At 46.6% G+C, this 15717-nt stretch overlaps 1 protein-coding gene across 1 annotated transcript; it reads right to left on the bottom strand.

The window, feature by feature from the left end:
• Nucleotides 1–6101: 6101 nt before the first annotated feature.
• On the bottom strand, nt 6102–8496 carry LOC121811391 (protein trichome birefringence-like 19). Its single transcript, XM_042212240.1, has 2 exons — nt 7799–8496; nt 6102–6969 (listed from the first exon to the last, which is right to left on the bottom strand). Exons 1-2 carry the CDS (start codon nt 8264–8266, stop codon nt 6217–6219), a joined length of 1221 nt encoding a protein of 406 aa, XP_042068174.1. The 5' UTR covers nt 8267–8496; the 3' UTR covers nt 6102–6216.
• Nucleotides 8497–15717: the final 7221 nt, after the last annotated feature.

A 15717-nucleotide genomic window follows, 5' to 3' on the forward strand; every position in this document is an offset into this window, starting at 1 on the left:
TGTGTGTGTGAGTGAGAGAGGGCAGTATGGTAATTGTTTGGTTTTGTATTTGAAAATAGAATAATATCGAGCGAGGTCATTGTAGATGAGTGTGCGTTTTCATAATTAATTAGTTAGCATCATATTTTCTATTATTTCGGCTAATAATTTATTAGCTCTTAGTTTTGTATTGTGTGATATAATTAGTAGGGCATGTGATGGAACAATTCCAACTAATTAAATTGGAAAGCAAATTGCAAATTTTGGACTTTAATGAATTGGGGATATATTATAATGCTATTTTTGTGGAAAAGAGAAAACCGAAATAGTTTAAATTCTTGGAAAACCAACATGTAATTTCAATTTCCAGATTAGTTTAGCACACGTAAATTTTGTGCAAGAGAGATTCGAGGGGCCAACCTTGAAAATGGTTTGGTAGCCACACACCTCTCTCTTTTAAGAGTTTGTTTGTTTTTGTTGTTTTTGTTTTTGTTTTTATCATTGTTTTTTAGGTTTGCGATATCATGTGTAATCTTTTTTGTGCTCAAACTTTTGAGAGAAGCCCTCACCGAATTATTGCTATAAGAAATTCCGTTGTGTAACCAAATTCAAGCATGTCACGGTACTAATAGATGTTGTATATCTTGTTGCATTAGTTAAGATCAATTACGCATAGATAATTAGATGTTACTCCCTTTGACCTATTTCCGTTGTGCATTTTATTTAACTGAGGGTGATACGGTCAGCAGCCTCGACGGTTGGAAGGTGTACACACTCCGCAATAAGGGGAAGGACGTTGGAGGCAGCGAGGAAAAGAAGGGAGCCGGTGCAAGGGGTTGAAGAAGTCAGCCGCCAGCTCAATTCTGTTTCAGCTGTTTTCCTATTCTCATGCACGGCAGTTTCAGCTGCTTTCCTTTTCTAATGCATCCCCAGATTTATGCTTTTAGTTAAGTTCCGCCTAGTATAAATAAATGTAATTAGGAAGCTCTTTTTATCTTGGAAGATCAATTGTAATTGGACGACTGAAGTCGTAGGCCTCTGCGGAGGAGTGTTCTCTTTACTCATTTGCAATACAATTGGTTCAGTCCCCTATCACTACTAGCCTCACGTTACATATTACAAATTCTGTGCACCTCTCGTGCTCCCTACCTCTCCCCTCGTCTTTCACTCTTAACAATTGGTGCGGTGAACGATGGTGAACTCTCGTGCGGACACGCGACTGGATGAATTGGAGAAGGCGACGGGTGACCTGCGCCAGTCCAGCCTCTCGCTGGATGCCGCGGTGAAAGAACTCAACGCGCAGCTCCGCCACGCGGAGGAACAGGCAGCGGCAATGCTTCAGGAAATGCGCGATGGTTTCGCGTCACTAAAACTAAAAGACACGGCTAGTCCGGAAGATGAATCCGCATCGGCGAACCACGGGTCGAAGCCGGCGGCCGCCGGGGGCGGGTTGGCTTCTCCCATGCCCACGTTCGATGGCTCGGATGCCCTCGCTTGGCTGGCACGAGCTGAGCAATACTTCTTGATCGCAGGGACTGCCCCCGAGGATCGGGTGGGTCTCGCGATGGTGGCCTTGGCAGGCGAGGCCCTTCCATGGTACCAATTGCTGCGACTTCGAGTCCCGGATCAGAATTGGGCTCGATTCGCAAGGGAACTGATGAAACGTTTCGGGGGGCACCGGAGCGTTGAATGAATACGAAGCTTTCGCGGCGGTCAGGCACACGGGATCCCTGGCAGAATTTGTCGCGGCATTCGAGGCGCGCCTCGCGCAAGTACCGGACATTTCGTGCCAGCAGTACCTCGGTTTCTTCATGGCCGCACTCCGACCCGAGGTACGTCTCCAAATGAAGGCTGCCAAGATCACAACCTACGAAGACGCGGTTGAAATGGCCCTCGATCTAGACATCATAGCCTCGGCTCGGCCACAACGGGCTGCCCCTTCGCAGACCGCGGTTCAAGCGCCCTCCTACCCAGCGCCCTCAAACCGGTCGACCTCCAAAGGGTATTCCCCGAGCCCCGCGTACTCCACGGCTTCTTCACAACCGGTATCGAAACGTTTCCGTAACGTGTCCCCGGAAGAGTATAGGCGACACTTAGCAGCAGGAACCTGTGTCAAATGTGGGTTGAAGTTTGGACCAGCCCATAGGTGCCCTCCCCGGACCCTAAATGTCATGATATGCGACGAGGAGGAACTGGCGGATGCGGACGCCGACGCTGAGGACTCGAAGATTTTGGAGGCGGGGGCGGAGCCCCAACTGTCCGTTTTGTCCCTAAACGGCCTTGACACGGCAAACACGATGAAACTTTTTGGGGAAATCGCAGCACAGCCAGTAAAAGTAATGATCGACAGTGGCGCCAACTATTGCTTCATATCCGAGGAGTGTGCACAACGGCTCGAACTACAGGTTACCCCGACCTCGCCTTACTCGGTGGTACTAGGCGACGGCTCCACACGTCGGGCAGCTGGGATATGTAGGACCGTGCCGCTTATGTTGGGAAACGAGGAGTTTGTGGTGGCGTGCTATGTGTTTCCCCTCCGGAACATCGACGTCATCCTAGGGGTCGCTTGGCTCGCATCCCTCGGCTACGTCATGGCTAATTGGCAGCGGTCATCCATGGATTTCAAGGTCAACGGGCGGCCGGTCTCACTCAGGGGAGACCCGTCCCTCATGCGCCGGGCATGCTCCACCAACGACCTTCGCTGCCTCGAGGACGGGGACTGCTGCTGGGTCCTCCGCGCCCTCGAGAAGGACACCTCGGTCGAACCCTTCGGGATCGACCCGGCACTGCCAGCCGCGGCCAAGTCACACCTCCTCAGGCTGGTTGAGGAGTTCCCGGCATTGACAAGGGAAACTGTCGGGTTACCCCCCCGCCGCCGGACGGACCATAGGATTCCACTCCTTCCCGGCACCGACCCCGTCTCGGTAAGGCCCTATCGATATAACCATTTGCAGAAAGATGAGATGGAGAAGCTCGTCGCCGAGATGTTAAGCTCCGGGGTAATTCAACCCAGTACCAGCCCATTTTCGAGCCCGGTACTCCTGGTCCGCAAGAAAGACGGCTCATGGAGATTCTGCGTAGACTACAGAGAGCTCAACAAAAGAACGGTCCCGGACAAATACCCTATCCCGGTAATCCAGGAGCTACTAGACGAGCTGCACGGCGCCAAGTGGTTCACCAAGATCGATTTGAAAGCAGGGTACCACCAGATTCGGGTGGCCAGCGGGGACGTTCCTAAGACAGCCTTCCGAACCCACTCCGGCCACTACGAGTTCCTGGTCATGCCTTTCGGCCTCACCAACGCGCCCACCACCTTCCAAAGCCTAATGAACGACATCTTCCGCCCGGCCCTTCGGAAGTTTGTTTTGGTATTTTTCGACGACATTCTCGTCTACAGCGCGTCGTGGAAGGATCATGTGCGCCATCTCCTCCGAGTCTTCGAAGTACTTAACGCCCATACACTCGTGGTCAACGCGAAGAAATGTCTTCTGGGTCGCTCAAGCGTCGAGTACCTAGGCCACATCGTGTCTTTCGACGGCGTGCGAATGGACCCTGCCAAGGTCTCAGCTGTCCTCCGTTGGCCGACGCCAACATCCCTAAAAAGTGTCCGCGGTTTCCTAGGGTTAACAGGGTACTACCGCCGTTTCATCAAGGACTACGGCAAGCTTGCCTCCCCATTGACGGAGCTCCTCAAAAAGCCCCTCGTCACCCAACCCAAGGCTGCGTGGGATTGGCCGCCGGCGGCTGCCGCTGCATTCGACACCCTCAAATCAGCACTGACATCGGCACCCTTGCTCCGGATGCCGGATTTTACAAAGGAGTTTGTCATAGAGTGCGATGCTTCGGGGCGGGGCCTCGGCGCTGTTCTAATGCAGGACCACCAGCCAGTGGCATATTTCAGCAAGACAATGTCCTCTCGTTGGTTGGCCAAGTCAGCGTACGAGAAGGAGCTCATGGCCCTCGTCCTCGCAATCCATCATTGGCGTCCCTACTTGTTGGGTCGGCGATTCGTCGTGCACACGGATCAGAGAAGTCTGCGCCAGCTCCTGGCCCACCCCCTGGCCACCCCGGCACAACAAAATTGGGCGGCAAAACTACTCGGCTATGATTTCGCCATCGTGTACAAGGAGGGCAGGTTGAATCGGGCAGCCGATGCGCTGTCCCGTCGAGACGAAAACACACCGGAGCTCGCGGCGATTTCCATTCCATCTTGGCCAGACTGGTCCTCGGTCCAGGAGACCCTCTCGGCCGACCCATCTTTGGAAAAAATCAAGACCGCCTTGGAGGCCGGCCACCGCACTTCCCCACATTACGAGCTCGTCCATGGGACCCTATTCTATAAAGGAAGGATAGTCGTGCCACCCCATTCTCCGTGGATCCCAAAACTCCTGGCCGAATTCCATGTCACCCCCACCGGGGGACACTCGGGAGCCTACTGCACATACCGACGGATCGCGTCAAACGTTTACTGGCCCGGGATGATGAAGCATGTCACGAATTTTGTAGCGGCTTGCACAACGTGTCAAAGGCACAAGGCCGACACCAAGTCCCCGGCAGGCCTTCTCCAGCCCCTGCCAATACCGATCCGCGTTTGGGAAGACATCAGCATGGATTTCGTCTCGGGGCTGCCGAGAGCTGGGGGTCTGGACTGCGTGTTTGTAGTCGTCGACCGTCTGTCCAAATACGCCCACTTTATCGGCCTTCGACACCCGTTCACCGCCCGGCAGGTAGCGGACGTTTTTACCAGTGAGGTGGTTCGTCTCCACGGCATTCCCCGTTCCATCGTGTCGGATCGCGACCCCATTTTCCTAAGCTCTTTCTGGAAAGAGCTGTTTCGGGCCACGGGTACCACCCTCAAGATGAGTTCCGCCTATCACCCAGAGACCGACGGCCAAACGGAGGTGCTAAATCGGTGCCTACAGACATACTTGCGTTGTTTTTCCTCCGACCGGCCGAAGCAGTGGAACAAGTGGCTCCCATGGGCGGAGTACTGCTATAACACGAACGCCCATTCTGCTTCGGGCATGACTCCGTTCGAAACGGTTTACGGTCGTCCCCCGGCCACGTTGCACGCCTTCCTGCCGGGGGAGGTCCGGGCCCAGTCCGTTTTGGACTCTCTACGCTCCCGCGATGAGATGCTGGAGCTGCTGCGGCACCACCTGCGTCGAGCCCAGGACCGCATGGTGGCCTCCGCGAACAAGCGACGTCGGGATGTCGAATACTGCGTGGGCGATATGGTCTACCTACGGTTCCGGCCCCACCGGCAGTCCTCGCTGTTCTCAACCCGAAACAGGAAACTCGCCCCCCGATTTTGTGGGCCTTTTAAAATCGAGGCGCGTATTGGGGCAACGGCATATCGACTGCAGCTTCCCGACTCAGCCCGCATACACCCGGTGTTCCACGTCTCCCTCCTCAAACGGGCCGTGGGAGACGCACCTGTGGAAACCACGCTACCCGACAGCCTAGTCGATGCCGCGCCACCTTTCCTTCCGGACAAGGTGCTGGCACGCCGAACTGAGCGCCGAGATGATGATACCGTCGACCAGGTCCTCATCGGGTGGGTCGGCCTGGGGGATGACGAGGCAACTTGGATGGACGAGGCGGACGTCCTCGGCCAGTTTCCCTTCTTCAACCTTGCGGACAAGGCTGTTCCGACGGGCGGGGCAATTGATACGGTCAGCAGCCTCGGCGGTTGGAAGGTGTACACACGCCGCAATAAGGGGAAGGACGTTGGAGGCAGCGAGGAAAAGAAGGGAGCCGGTGCAAGGGGTTGAAGAAGTCAGCCGCCAGCTCAATTCTGTTTCAGCTGTTTTCCTATTCTCATGCACGGCAGTTTCAGCTGCTTTCCTTTTCTAATGCATCCCTAGATTTATGCTTTTAGTTAAGTTCCGCCTAGTATAAATAAATGTAATTAGGAAGCTCTTTTTATCTTGGAAGATCAATTGTAATTGGACGACTGAAGTCGTAGGCCTCTGCGGAGGAGTGTTCTCTTTACTCATTTGCAATACAATTGGTTCAGTCCCCTATCACTACTAGCCTCACGTTACATATTACAAATTCTGTGCACCTCTCGTGCTCCCTACCTCTCCCCTCGTCTTTCACTCTTAACTGAGGGTTTATTCGATTATTAAGTGCCATAATTTTTCATCAAATATCCATCAGAAAAGGCGTTTACCGATGTATTATCGCCGTAAGCCCAGTCGCCGATGCACAAAATATGATAATTGCCGCATTTTCTTATCCTCTGCGGGCCTCCATCTTCAACATATGAAGCAAAATATCGGCCCCTGAATCAATCGGGCCGGGCAAGCACCAATGCACACAGTCATTGTACAACACCACCTTCTCTTCGGCCCAATGCCCGTACCTACTCGGGTGCCCATCAGGCCTCAACAACATCATTTTGGTCACATCCATCGCTCTCATCCCCCTTTTCCCTCTCCCCATCGCCGCCCTAAACTCCTCTAATTGGGCCGTATACATATCCAATGTTTGCCCGTCCAGCACCGTGTCGTTGCTCCCCACCGGCCGTCGCCGCACGCAGTCGCCTCCGGCGTTCCACTCCCCGCCCTCGAAATGCGCTGGCGCGAACGTCCGCACGAGCGTCACGCCATCGAAATTCTCGAGGGCGCGGAAGGCTGTCCGGAAGGCCCGGCGGTAGGCGTAGGTTGCTGGGAGGTCGGTGATGTTTGGGAGCAGGCAGTAGCGGCAGCCGACGACGCGGCGATTTTCGTAGTAGACAGTGTTGCGGTTGAACCAGTGACCGGCGTTGATGATGAGGTAGTCGAAGCCGTGGATTTGATTGGTCCATGACTCGTCGAACTCTTCGAGGTAGAGGTTGAAGAGGCCTGTGTTGGTAGGCCCGACATCATCTCTCACACCGGAGCGGACGAGGAACGGCGACCAGAAATATGACATTGTGAAGTTGTAGTTCACGTACTTCCAGTGTTTGTCGGTCGTCGGAGGGGACATGTCGATCGGGTACTCAACCTGGTCATCAAAAAATCAGCTTGTCAATATTCGATTTGCAATATCAATAGCGTATATTCTGTGACTATATGTATGTAATTAATTTGATTATTTGCAAGTAAAATTGGATTGATTTTAGGTTAGAAGTTTGAGCTATCGCCATATAGATTGAGAATGGTTATCTTTATATAGACAAAAAACACCAACTTAGTTGAGTAGTTAGTTTGGATTGAATATGAAAGGGACATAGGCTTAAAAACAAAACTTAGCTTCAAAATCTGGAGAGAATCCTATATTAAATAATTCCAATTGCAGAGTTGGAGATTTTGTCCCCTTTTATTATTTTAAAATCCATATTTATCTATTTCGGAAATGTATCCAACATTTACTCTGGAAAAGACATCGCTTTTGTATATCAAAATTATTGATCTTAGCTGGCTAAATATAGGATGATTGCAACTTCTAATAATAAGGCCAAAAATTTCCCAATATTTACCAAAATCAAATGATAGAGACCTTTATGTGGTCATAAAATCATGGTTGTCAGCCTCAGGGTAAGCTAACTCCATTAACTCTTATATAAAATTTGAACTGACGAATAACAGGTTAACTAAAACTCAAAAAGGGAAAAAAGAAAAAACAACAATTTAAACATCAGGTTACAAGGAACTCAAACCCAAACTCACACCTCTGACCTCAAACATGAACCACTCTATTACTAGGCCAACTTTATATTCATATTTAGTCATACAAGTATTGGGGTGATATGCATGTGTAGGGAAGGGAGATAATGAAATATTTATGGTATATTAACTGAAAAAAAGAAAGGAGATGAATGTGAGTGTGATACCCGGGACAAGAGGCAGATGATGGACTGCATCTGGTTCCTCCCAACAGAATCTCCGACGAAGGCCAAGGACTTGCCCCGGACGATATGGAGGAACTGATAGGGGTTGAACAATGGCAAATTGCAGGCGTTGGGCTTCCACCTCCACCTCATGAAGTCAGAATCGGGGCGTCCGTATTTCATGCAGTTCTGGTGGTCATGGATGGCCCAGCATGTCTTGTTCGTGTAGTACGGAGCCTCTGGATTCGGGATCCAATCCCCGCTGAAGATATCGCAGTCTTCATGGCCGTCGAATACCTTGCTATGTTGTGCCGGAGGCGCCATTGATGGGCTTTTGGGTGGCGGAGAGGCGTATTGCGAGCTGTTTACACAGATTGCGGCAACTAGTATTATCGCTGCTGCTGTTGCTATCCAGATTATCTTTGTTCTTCTTATCAAATTTCGGGCTTTTCGAATTGGGAGAGATTCCATTTGGAGCTTCTAATGGGTTAGTTGAGTAATGTCTTTGGCAAAATAGATAGACTATGGCCTTGCTTGTTTGGCTGTGTTTTTTGGAAAATAGAATAATATCTACCGAGAGATCATTGTAGACGACAGTGTGTGTTTTCTATTATTTCGGCTAAAAATTAATTAGAGCTTATATGGAGTACTAATTATTAGGGCATTTGATTGAACAAGTCCACCTAATTAAATTATGTATTTTGGACTTTAATTAAGTAATCCAAATTAAGCTCGAAGACGACAGATTTTGAACTTAGAATATTGGATTATGAACCTTGCAGATTGATTTGGAGACGTTGGAGAAAGGAATCATAAATGGCCGCCCCTCATTCATTGCAGTGGAGTTTCTAGAACATATTTAATAGTGTAGAGTTCCTAGTTGTGGTGTAGTTCCAATACTCATTTATTGATGTACTCAAAGAGACTCAAATCTCCCTATAAATACTAGGGAGATGAGCATTTCAAATATATAAGAAAAACATACAAGAAATATATCTTTCTACCTCCTACTTTCAATATGCCTTACCAATCTTTCTATACCTCTCTCGATTACCATCTTTGAGATGGTATCAGAGCAGACTATATTAGTTTGGGACTCAGAACAATGTCATCATAGTCCCGAGCATACCCTTCTTGGCCCTTTTTAAACCTGCAAACCAACACAAACCCAACATGTCAGATTCTGACACAGAAATTCCAAAACCAATCCCAACAGAAACCATGGCAGATTTTGCGGCACAATTTGCCGAATTCATGAAATTCATGAATAAATCTGGAAACAAGTATGAAAACTCCACAAAACAGCCACAACCGCAACTGGAGTCCTTGGGAGAGATCAATCTGAAAACCAAACTCAATGGGGATAATTATCTCCTTTGGGCGAATCTGATGGAGAGAGCAATAGAGGGGAAGGGACTGACATCTCACATCTCTGGAGGTTCAGATCCTCCCCCATCCGACGACCCCGGCTACTCAAAATGTCAGCTACGGGATCACTGCTGCTTCAATTGGATTATCAGCAATCTCGAAACCAACCTTGTAAACGAAGTATCCCAATACAAGACAGCCAAAGACCTATGGAAAGGTCTGGCGGTCACATATGGGAGTGGAGCAGATCCATTCCAAGTACATGACCTACACAGACAAGCCATGTCAATGAAGCAAGGAGAGATGACTTTGGAAGCCCTTTGGAATAAATTCCAAGATTTATGGATTTCAATTGATGCCAGAGATCCCAACCCCATGGACAACCCCAAAAGCATCGACGAATACAACAAACACACCCAAAGGCATAGGCTTTATCAATTCGTTTGGGCCCTGGATGAGAAGTATGACAAGATCAGACGAGAAATTCTAAATCAAAAACCCTTACCAAACGTCCGGAAAGCTTACGGAATGGTGAGAAGAGAAGCGGTCAATGACAAGGTTCTCAAACCAGAAGCTGGCCAATCTGGAATTTCCACCGGACTTGGCGCCTTCGACCGAAGCCGACCATTCCCCCTACCGGCGACCAAATTCACTGCAAATCAGAAATTAGAGGAAGATAAGAGCAAATTAACTTGCACACACTGTGGAGGAAAACGACACACACATGAGACATGCTTCCACCTCCACGGATATCCCGATTGGTGGCAAGAGATGAAGCATACACGGCAGAGTGGGAAGCGCGGCGGCGGCAGTAGCGGTGGAAGGGCAGCGACGGCAGTTGTGACGCCCCGGAATTTTGTTCTTTCTTTTAGATAAATCAGAATTATTAGCTTACTTTGTTCTCGTTTAGAAGGTGTAGAAATTTCGTTGTAATTCCCGACCTGGAATAAATTAGGTATGGATGTTGAAACAAACAAGGTGCAAGGAAATTTATTCAAGAATAAAAGTAAATGATATGTTTTTATTAGAAGAGCAATTTGGAGATACAATTACATGAATAATGGAGATACTAATAGTACATGTTTACTTTTGAAAGAGACTACACATAGATAAATTGCATCAAGTGGTACTACAATTGTAGAAATACAACCCCTTCACTTTAAGAACTCTATTACTACGTACTTGGAGACTATGCTTTTTGGCAAAGAAAACAAAGTGGTACTAGTCAAACCCTTCTTCTTCTTCTTCTTCTTCTTCTTCTTCTTCTTCTTCTTCTTCTTCTCCCCCCTCTCTGTTTTGGCACCCCCACAAGACCACCCCAAATCTTGGCAGCCATGTACCTACAAGAATAACACAATAATGGGGTTAGAAAGTGAGCTCAAGATTAGAGAGAAAGGAGAGGCAAGCTCAATTTAGAAAGGGATGAAGTAGGCTAAACAAATAGCCAAGAGGCTGCAATTTAGGACTTGAGGTCAGCCACCTTTTGTCCTCGATTCAAGTATCATCAAAGGGGGGATCAAAACAAAAGGCCCCGATAGAGTGAACTCATCGCCAAGCTCAAAAGAAGCAAGGCAAATCCCCACAAATCCAAGGCTGGAAAGTCAGCCTACAAACAACCCTAAGGTTTACACCAATTTAGCATGATCAACATATTTATAAAGCTCAAAAGGGAGCTAAGTTTGTAGCCAAAATTAGGAACACCAATGCCCCAAATTCTGCCACAAGAAGCCAAGGAATTGGCCTATAAATACCGCCGCCCCCCTCCCCACTCCATATCTACATTCTGTCAAATTTTCACAAGGAAAGGAGTGCGACAGAGTGAGGAGCAGCGGCGCGAGGCGGTGGCAGCAAGAGGGCAAACCGAGAGGATCCGCCGAGTGAGGATAAATTATTCAAGGGAAAGTGAGTCCAAACGAGAGTTGATAATTGGAGATAAGCGTATCAGGTGGATTTTCTTTTAATATCCAACACTATAGTGTGGATATAAAGCAAATACTTTTGAAGTTATGAAATATCATCTTTTCTCAAAATGGAGATGTGATTATTTTAAAGTTGTTGTCATGCCATAAAGTGTTTGTTTTCGAGGCCGGTCTGATAGGGCTATATGCCGAGAGTTTGGCGATGCCAAAATTAAGTAACGAATTCGGTACCTAATAGGACCGCAAATCCTGTTCGGAATGATGTGCACAAGAGTCGTGAGCCATCCTAGAGAGGTTGGCCGGCCATGGTGTCCGTTGAAGGTGGCCACCTTCACGGTACACGACTTACAAATATGGTAGGAAATTTGAAGAACTTAGACTGCAGTCAAACTTTTAAGATCACAAAAGAATTTAGTATGCTCGGGCCTTTTAAGAAAAACCCCCGTGTGATACTGTTGATGGATGGTAACTATATAATGTATGCTTTGATTTTCGGCAAGTGTCCACTGAGTACTCATGTACTCAGCCCTGCATGTATTTATAAATGTGTAGGTTGAACGTCAAGAGGAAGGAGCATTGATCGGAGTCGATGTTATTAAGTAATCAAGTGGATTTATCGACGATTCGTGTCTTCATACACGAAGTCGTTTAGCAAGGACTTATTCCGCTGTATTTTGTTAAGTGAGAATTTCAAGTCTCACATTCGAACTCTGATTTAGTTGATAAGATGAGTTATTCTATTTCTGAGACCATATAATTGAATACTTGGCACCTATCTTATGGTATTAATCGATTTGGCCTTTTCGGCAAGTTCCTTGAATTTTACCCATTTTCTTTCCCCGCTTCTATAATCCCCCCCTTATTAGTCGTGAATTACCCATTTTTGCTATCCTTAGAAAAATAGGGTCGTGACAGCAGTAGCAGGTGGCGACAGAGCCACATACACCGACGGATCGACGGGCGGCATCTGCAACACCTCCATGCCGCTCCCTCCTTCACCTCTACATCACCTCAACGGCGGAGCCAGCAACACCCCCACCGGCAGCACGATTTCAAACAACACAACCAAAGCATCAGTTGCTACCACCAAAAATTGGACAGAAGGTAAAATAGAGGTTCCGACAGCGAGTGAAGGCGTCGCAAGTGACCGGGGAGGGAGTAGGGTTCCGGCCGAAGCAGCCGACTCAGACGAGGCGGCTAGGGTTGAATGGAGGAGGGTTGGATGTTTTAATTCATCCCTCATTTTGCAAAAAGGCCCCCCAGTTCGGTTTTATCCCAAAAACAATCCCATCCGAAAAAGCCTCCCAAAATCCCCCGAGTCAAACCCTATATTTCAAAATCAGCCCCATTTGACCAAGAAATTCCAAACAGTGACGCACTAAATTGGCTACCTCTGTGGGGAGAAACCATTCAGGAGGAGGATATTCAGGGGGAAAACAACCAAACTACCCTACCAGACCAAAATCATGTAATAGAAATCGGTCCAACAGCGGAAGTTAGCAGTACCACCGGGCAGTCAAATCCACAGGAACAGAACATGTCGCTTCAGGACACTGCCAAGCTACCTGACCAGTCCTTGAATCTTGAGGTACATGCTTCTGATCCCAATATCGGTACCCTACTTGAAATCACTGACAGTGACAGGGAAAACATAAGTGATACAAATGAGCCACCGACGGAACAGGAGACAGGGCACGGTAGATTGCCCCAAAGAAGTACAAGGGCATTCCACCTCGAAGATATTCGCCAGATTGGAAAGGGCGGAAATCTAGATACTGTGTTGCAAATCTTACCCAGGGACACCTTACAGAAATGGCTAGGGCATCCGAAGCTGCACTTTATGAAGAAGAAGAGATTCCGCAGTCCTTCGAAGATGCAATGAAACATAAGCACTAGAGGGAAGCCAAGAAGAAGGAGATTGATGCCTTGATAAAGAATGAAACGTGGGAGAATTGTACTCTACCTTCGGGAAAGAAACTAGTAGGATGTCGTTGGATCTTCACCATAAAAAGAGGTGCAGATGGTTCAATCAAAAGATACAAGGCAAGATTGGTTGCTAAGGGATATACTCAGGTGTATGGAGTAGACTACGAAGAAACTTTCTCCCCTATAGCCAAACTAAATACAGTAAGAGCGCTTCTATCTGTAGCTGCATGTAAGGAATGGTCATTATACCAGTTTGATGTTACAAATGCCTTTCTTCATGGAGAACTTGAGAAAGACAAAGAGGTCTACATGGAGGTCCCCCCCAGGTTTTTGTGAAGAATTTGGAAAAGGACAGGTGTGCAGACTGAGGAAGACCCTTTTATGGGTTAAAGCAATCCCCTAGAGTGTGGTTTGGAAGATTTTGCCAGGCAATGTTCAAACATGGCTTCAAACAGAGCCATTCAGATCACACACTATTCCTAAAGAAGAGGAACGACAAAATGACATGTCTGATAATCTATGTTGACGACATGATCATAACAGGAGATGATGCCGAAGAGATCCAAAATCTAAAGGAGAATCTTTTCAGGGAATTTGAAATGAAGGACTTGGGAGCTTTAAAGTACTTCCTAGGAATTGAAGTGTTGAGATCCAAGCACGGAATATTCCTAAGGCAGAAGAAGTATGTACTTGACATGCTAGCAGAAACGGGCCTACTGGACTGCAAGCCTGCTGAAACTCCAATGGTACCCAACCATGGATTGAAGATTGTGGATGGAGCTAAGCCTACAGACCGTGAAAGATATCAACGGTTAGTAGGTAAACTTATCTATCTTTCTCATACTAAGCCAGACATCACATGTGCAGTTGGAGTTGTCAGTCAATTCATGCATCAGCCTCAGGAAGACCATATGGATGTTGTCATGAGAATTGTGAGATATTTAAAGGGAACAACCAGTTATGGGGTATTCTTAGAAAAGAAGAAATATTTGGAAATTGATGGATACACCGATGCAGATTGGGCAAGCAATCCAGTCGATAGACAATCCACTAGAGGATATTTTACCTTTGTTGGGGGTAACTTAGTCACTTGGAGAAGCAAGAAGCAGAAAGTTGTAGCATTATCAAGTGCAGAAGCAGAATTTCGAGGGATCAGAGGTGGCCTGATGGAGATACTTTGGCTTAGGAGGTTGTTAACAGAAATTGGCTTTCCTCCTTCACGGAAAAGTCAACTTTTCTGTGACAATAAAACAGCAATCAGCATTTCAGAGAATCCAGTACAGTATGACAGAACGAAACATATCGAAGTTGATCGTCACTTCATCAAAGAAAAACTTGAAAGCGGCATCATCGAATTTCCATTTGTCCGATCTGAGGAACAACTTGCAGACATACTAACCAAGGCGTTGAGTCCTAAAGTCTTCAAAGAATTTCTGGGCAAGTTGAGTATCGGAGATACAGTTGCTCAACTTGAGGGGAAGTGTTGGAAAAAGGAATCATAAATGGCCGCCCCTCATTCATTGCAATGGAGTTCCTAGAACATATTTAATAGTGGAGAGTTCCTAGTTGTGGTGTAGTTCCAATACTCATTTATTGATGTACGTAAAGAGACTCAAATCTCCCTATAAATACTAGGGAGATGAGAATTTCAAATATATAAGAAAAACATACAACAAATATATCTTTCTACCTCATACTTTCAATATGTCTTACCAATCTTTCTATACCTCTCTCTATTACCATCTTTGAGAGGAGATACAATGCTATTTTTGTGGAAAATAGAAAATCTAAATTGTTTAAATTAATGAGAAACAAACATGTAATTTCATTATCCAGATTAGTTTAACACACGTATATTTTGCGCAAGAGAGATTCGAGGGGCCAGCCTTGAAAATGTCTTGGTAGTCATAATTCTCGCTCTTAAGAGTGTGTTATTTTGTTGTTTTTTTTTTTTATGATATCCTGTGTAATCTTTTATCTTACTCAATTAAACTTTTGAGAGGAGCCCTCACGTGATTATTGCTATAAGAGAAATAGCTGGGAGTAGTAGTTGATTCAAGCATGTCACAGATGTTATATGACTTGATGCAATTAGATAAGAAATACACATACATTGATACTCCCTCCGTCCGCGAATAGGAGTCATGGTTCATTATTACTCCCTCCGTTCCACTTTAGGAGTCCCAGTTGAGTTCGGCACGAGTTTTAAAAAATATAAAGGAAAGTTAGTAAAAAAAAGATAGTGAAATGTGGATCATATTTTTTTATATTAGTTTTATAATAAAATGTGAGTGGAAAAATGTTAGTGGAATGTGAGGCCTAATATCATTTATGGAATATTCCAACCGGGACTCCTAAAGTGGAACACCCAAAAATGGTAAACCTAAAGTGGGACGGAGGGAGTAAAACAAATGGTAAAGAGACCACACATTCCATCAACTCATTCCATTCACGTATCATTTACAATTAATATTTATAAGTGGGGTCAATATTCCACTAACTTTCTTCCACTCACTTTTCTTAATATTTCTTAAACCTCGTGCCAGAATGAAATGAGACTTCTATTCGCGGACGGAGGGAGTACACAATATTTGATAAAATAGATTATTTCACCATACTATCATATTCCGAAATCTCTCAATAAAATTCAATACCCGAGCGTATGGAAGAATAAGATGAAAAAGTTTAAATGATTTACTAGTTTCCATT

This window comes from Salvia splendens, chromosome 7 (assembly GCF_004379255.2).
Source record: "Salvia splendens isolate huo1 chromosome 7, SspV2, whole genome shotgun sequence".
NCBI lineage: Eukaryota > Viridiplantae > Streptophyta > Magnoliopsida > Lamiales > Lamiaceae > Salvia > Salvia splendens.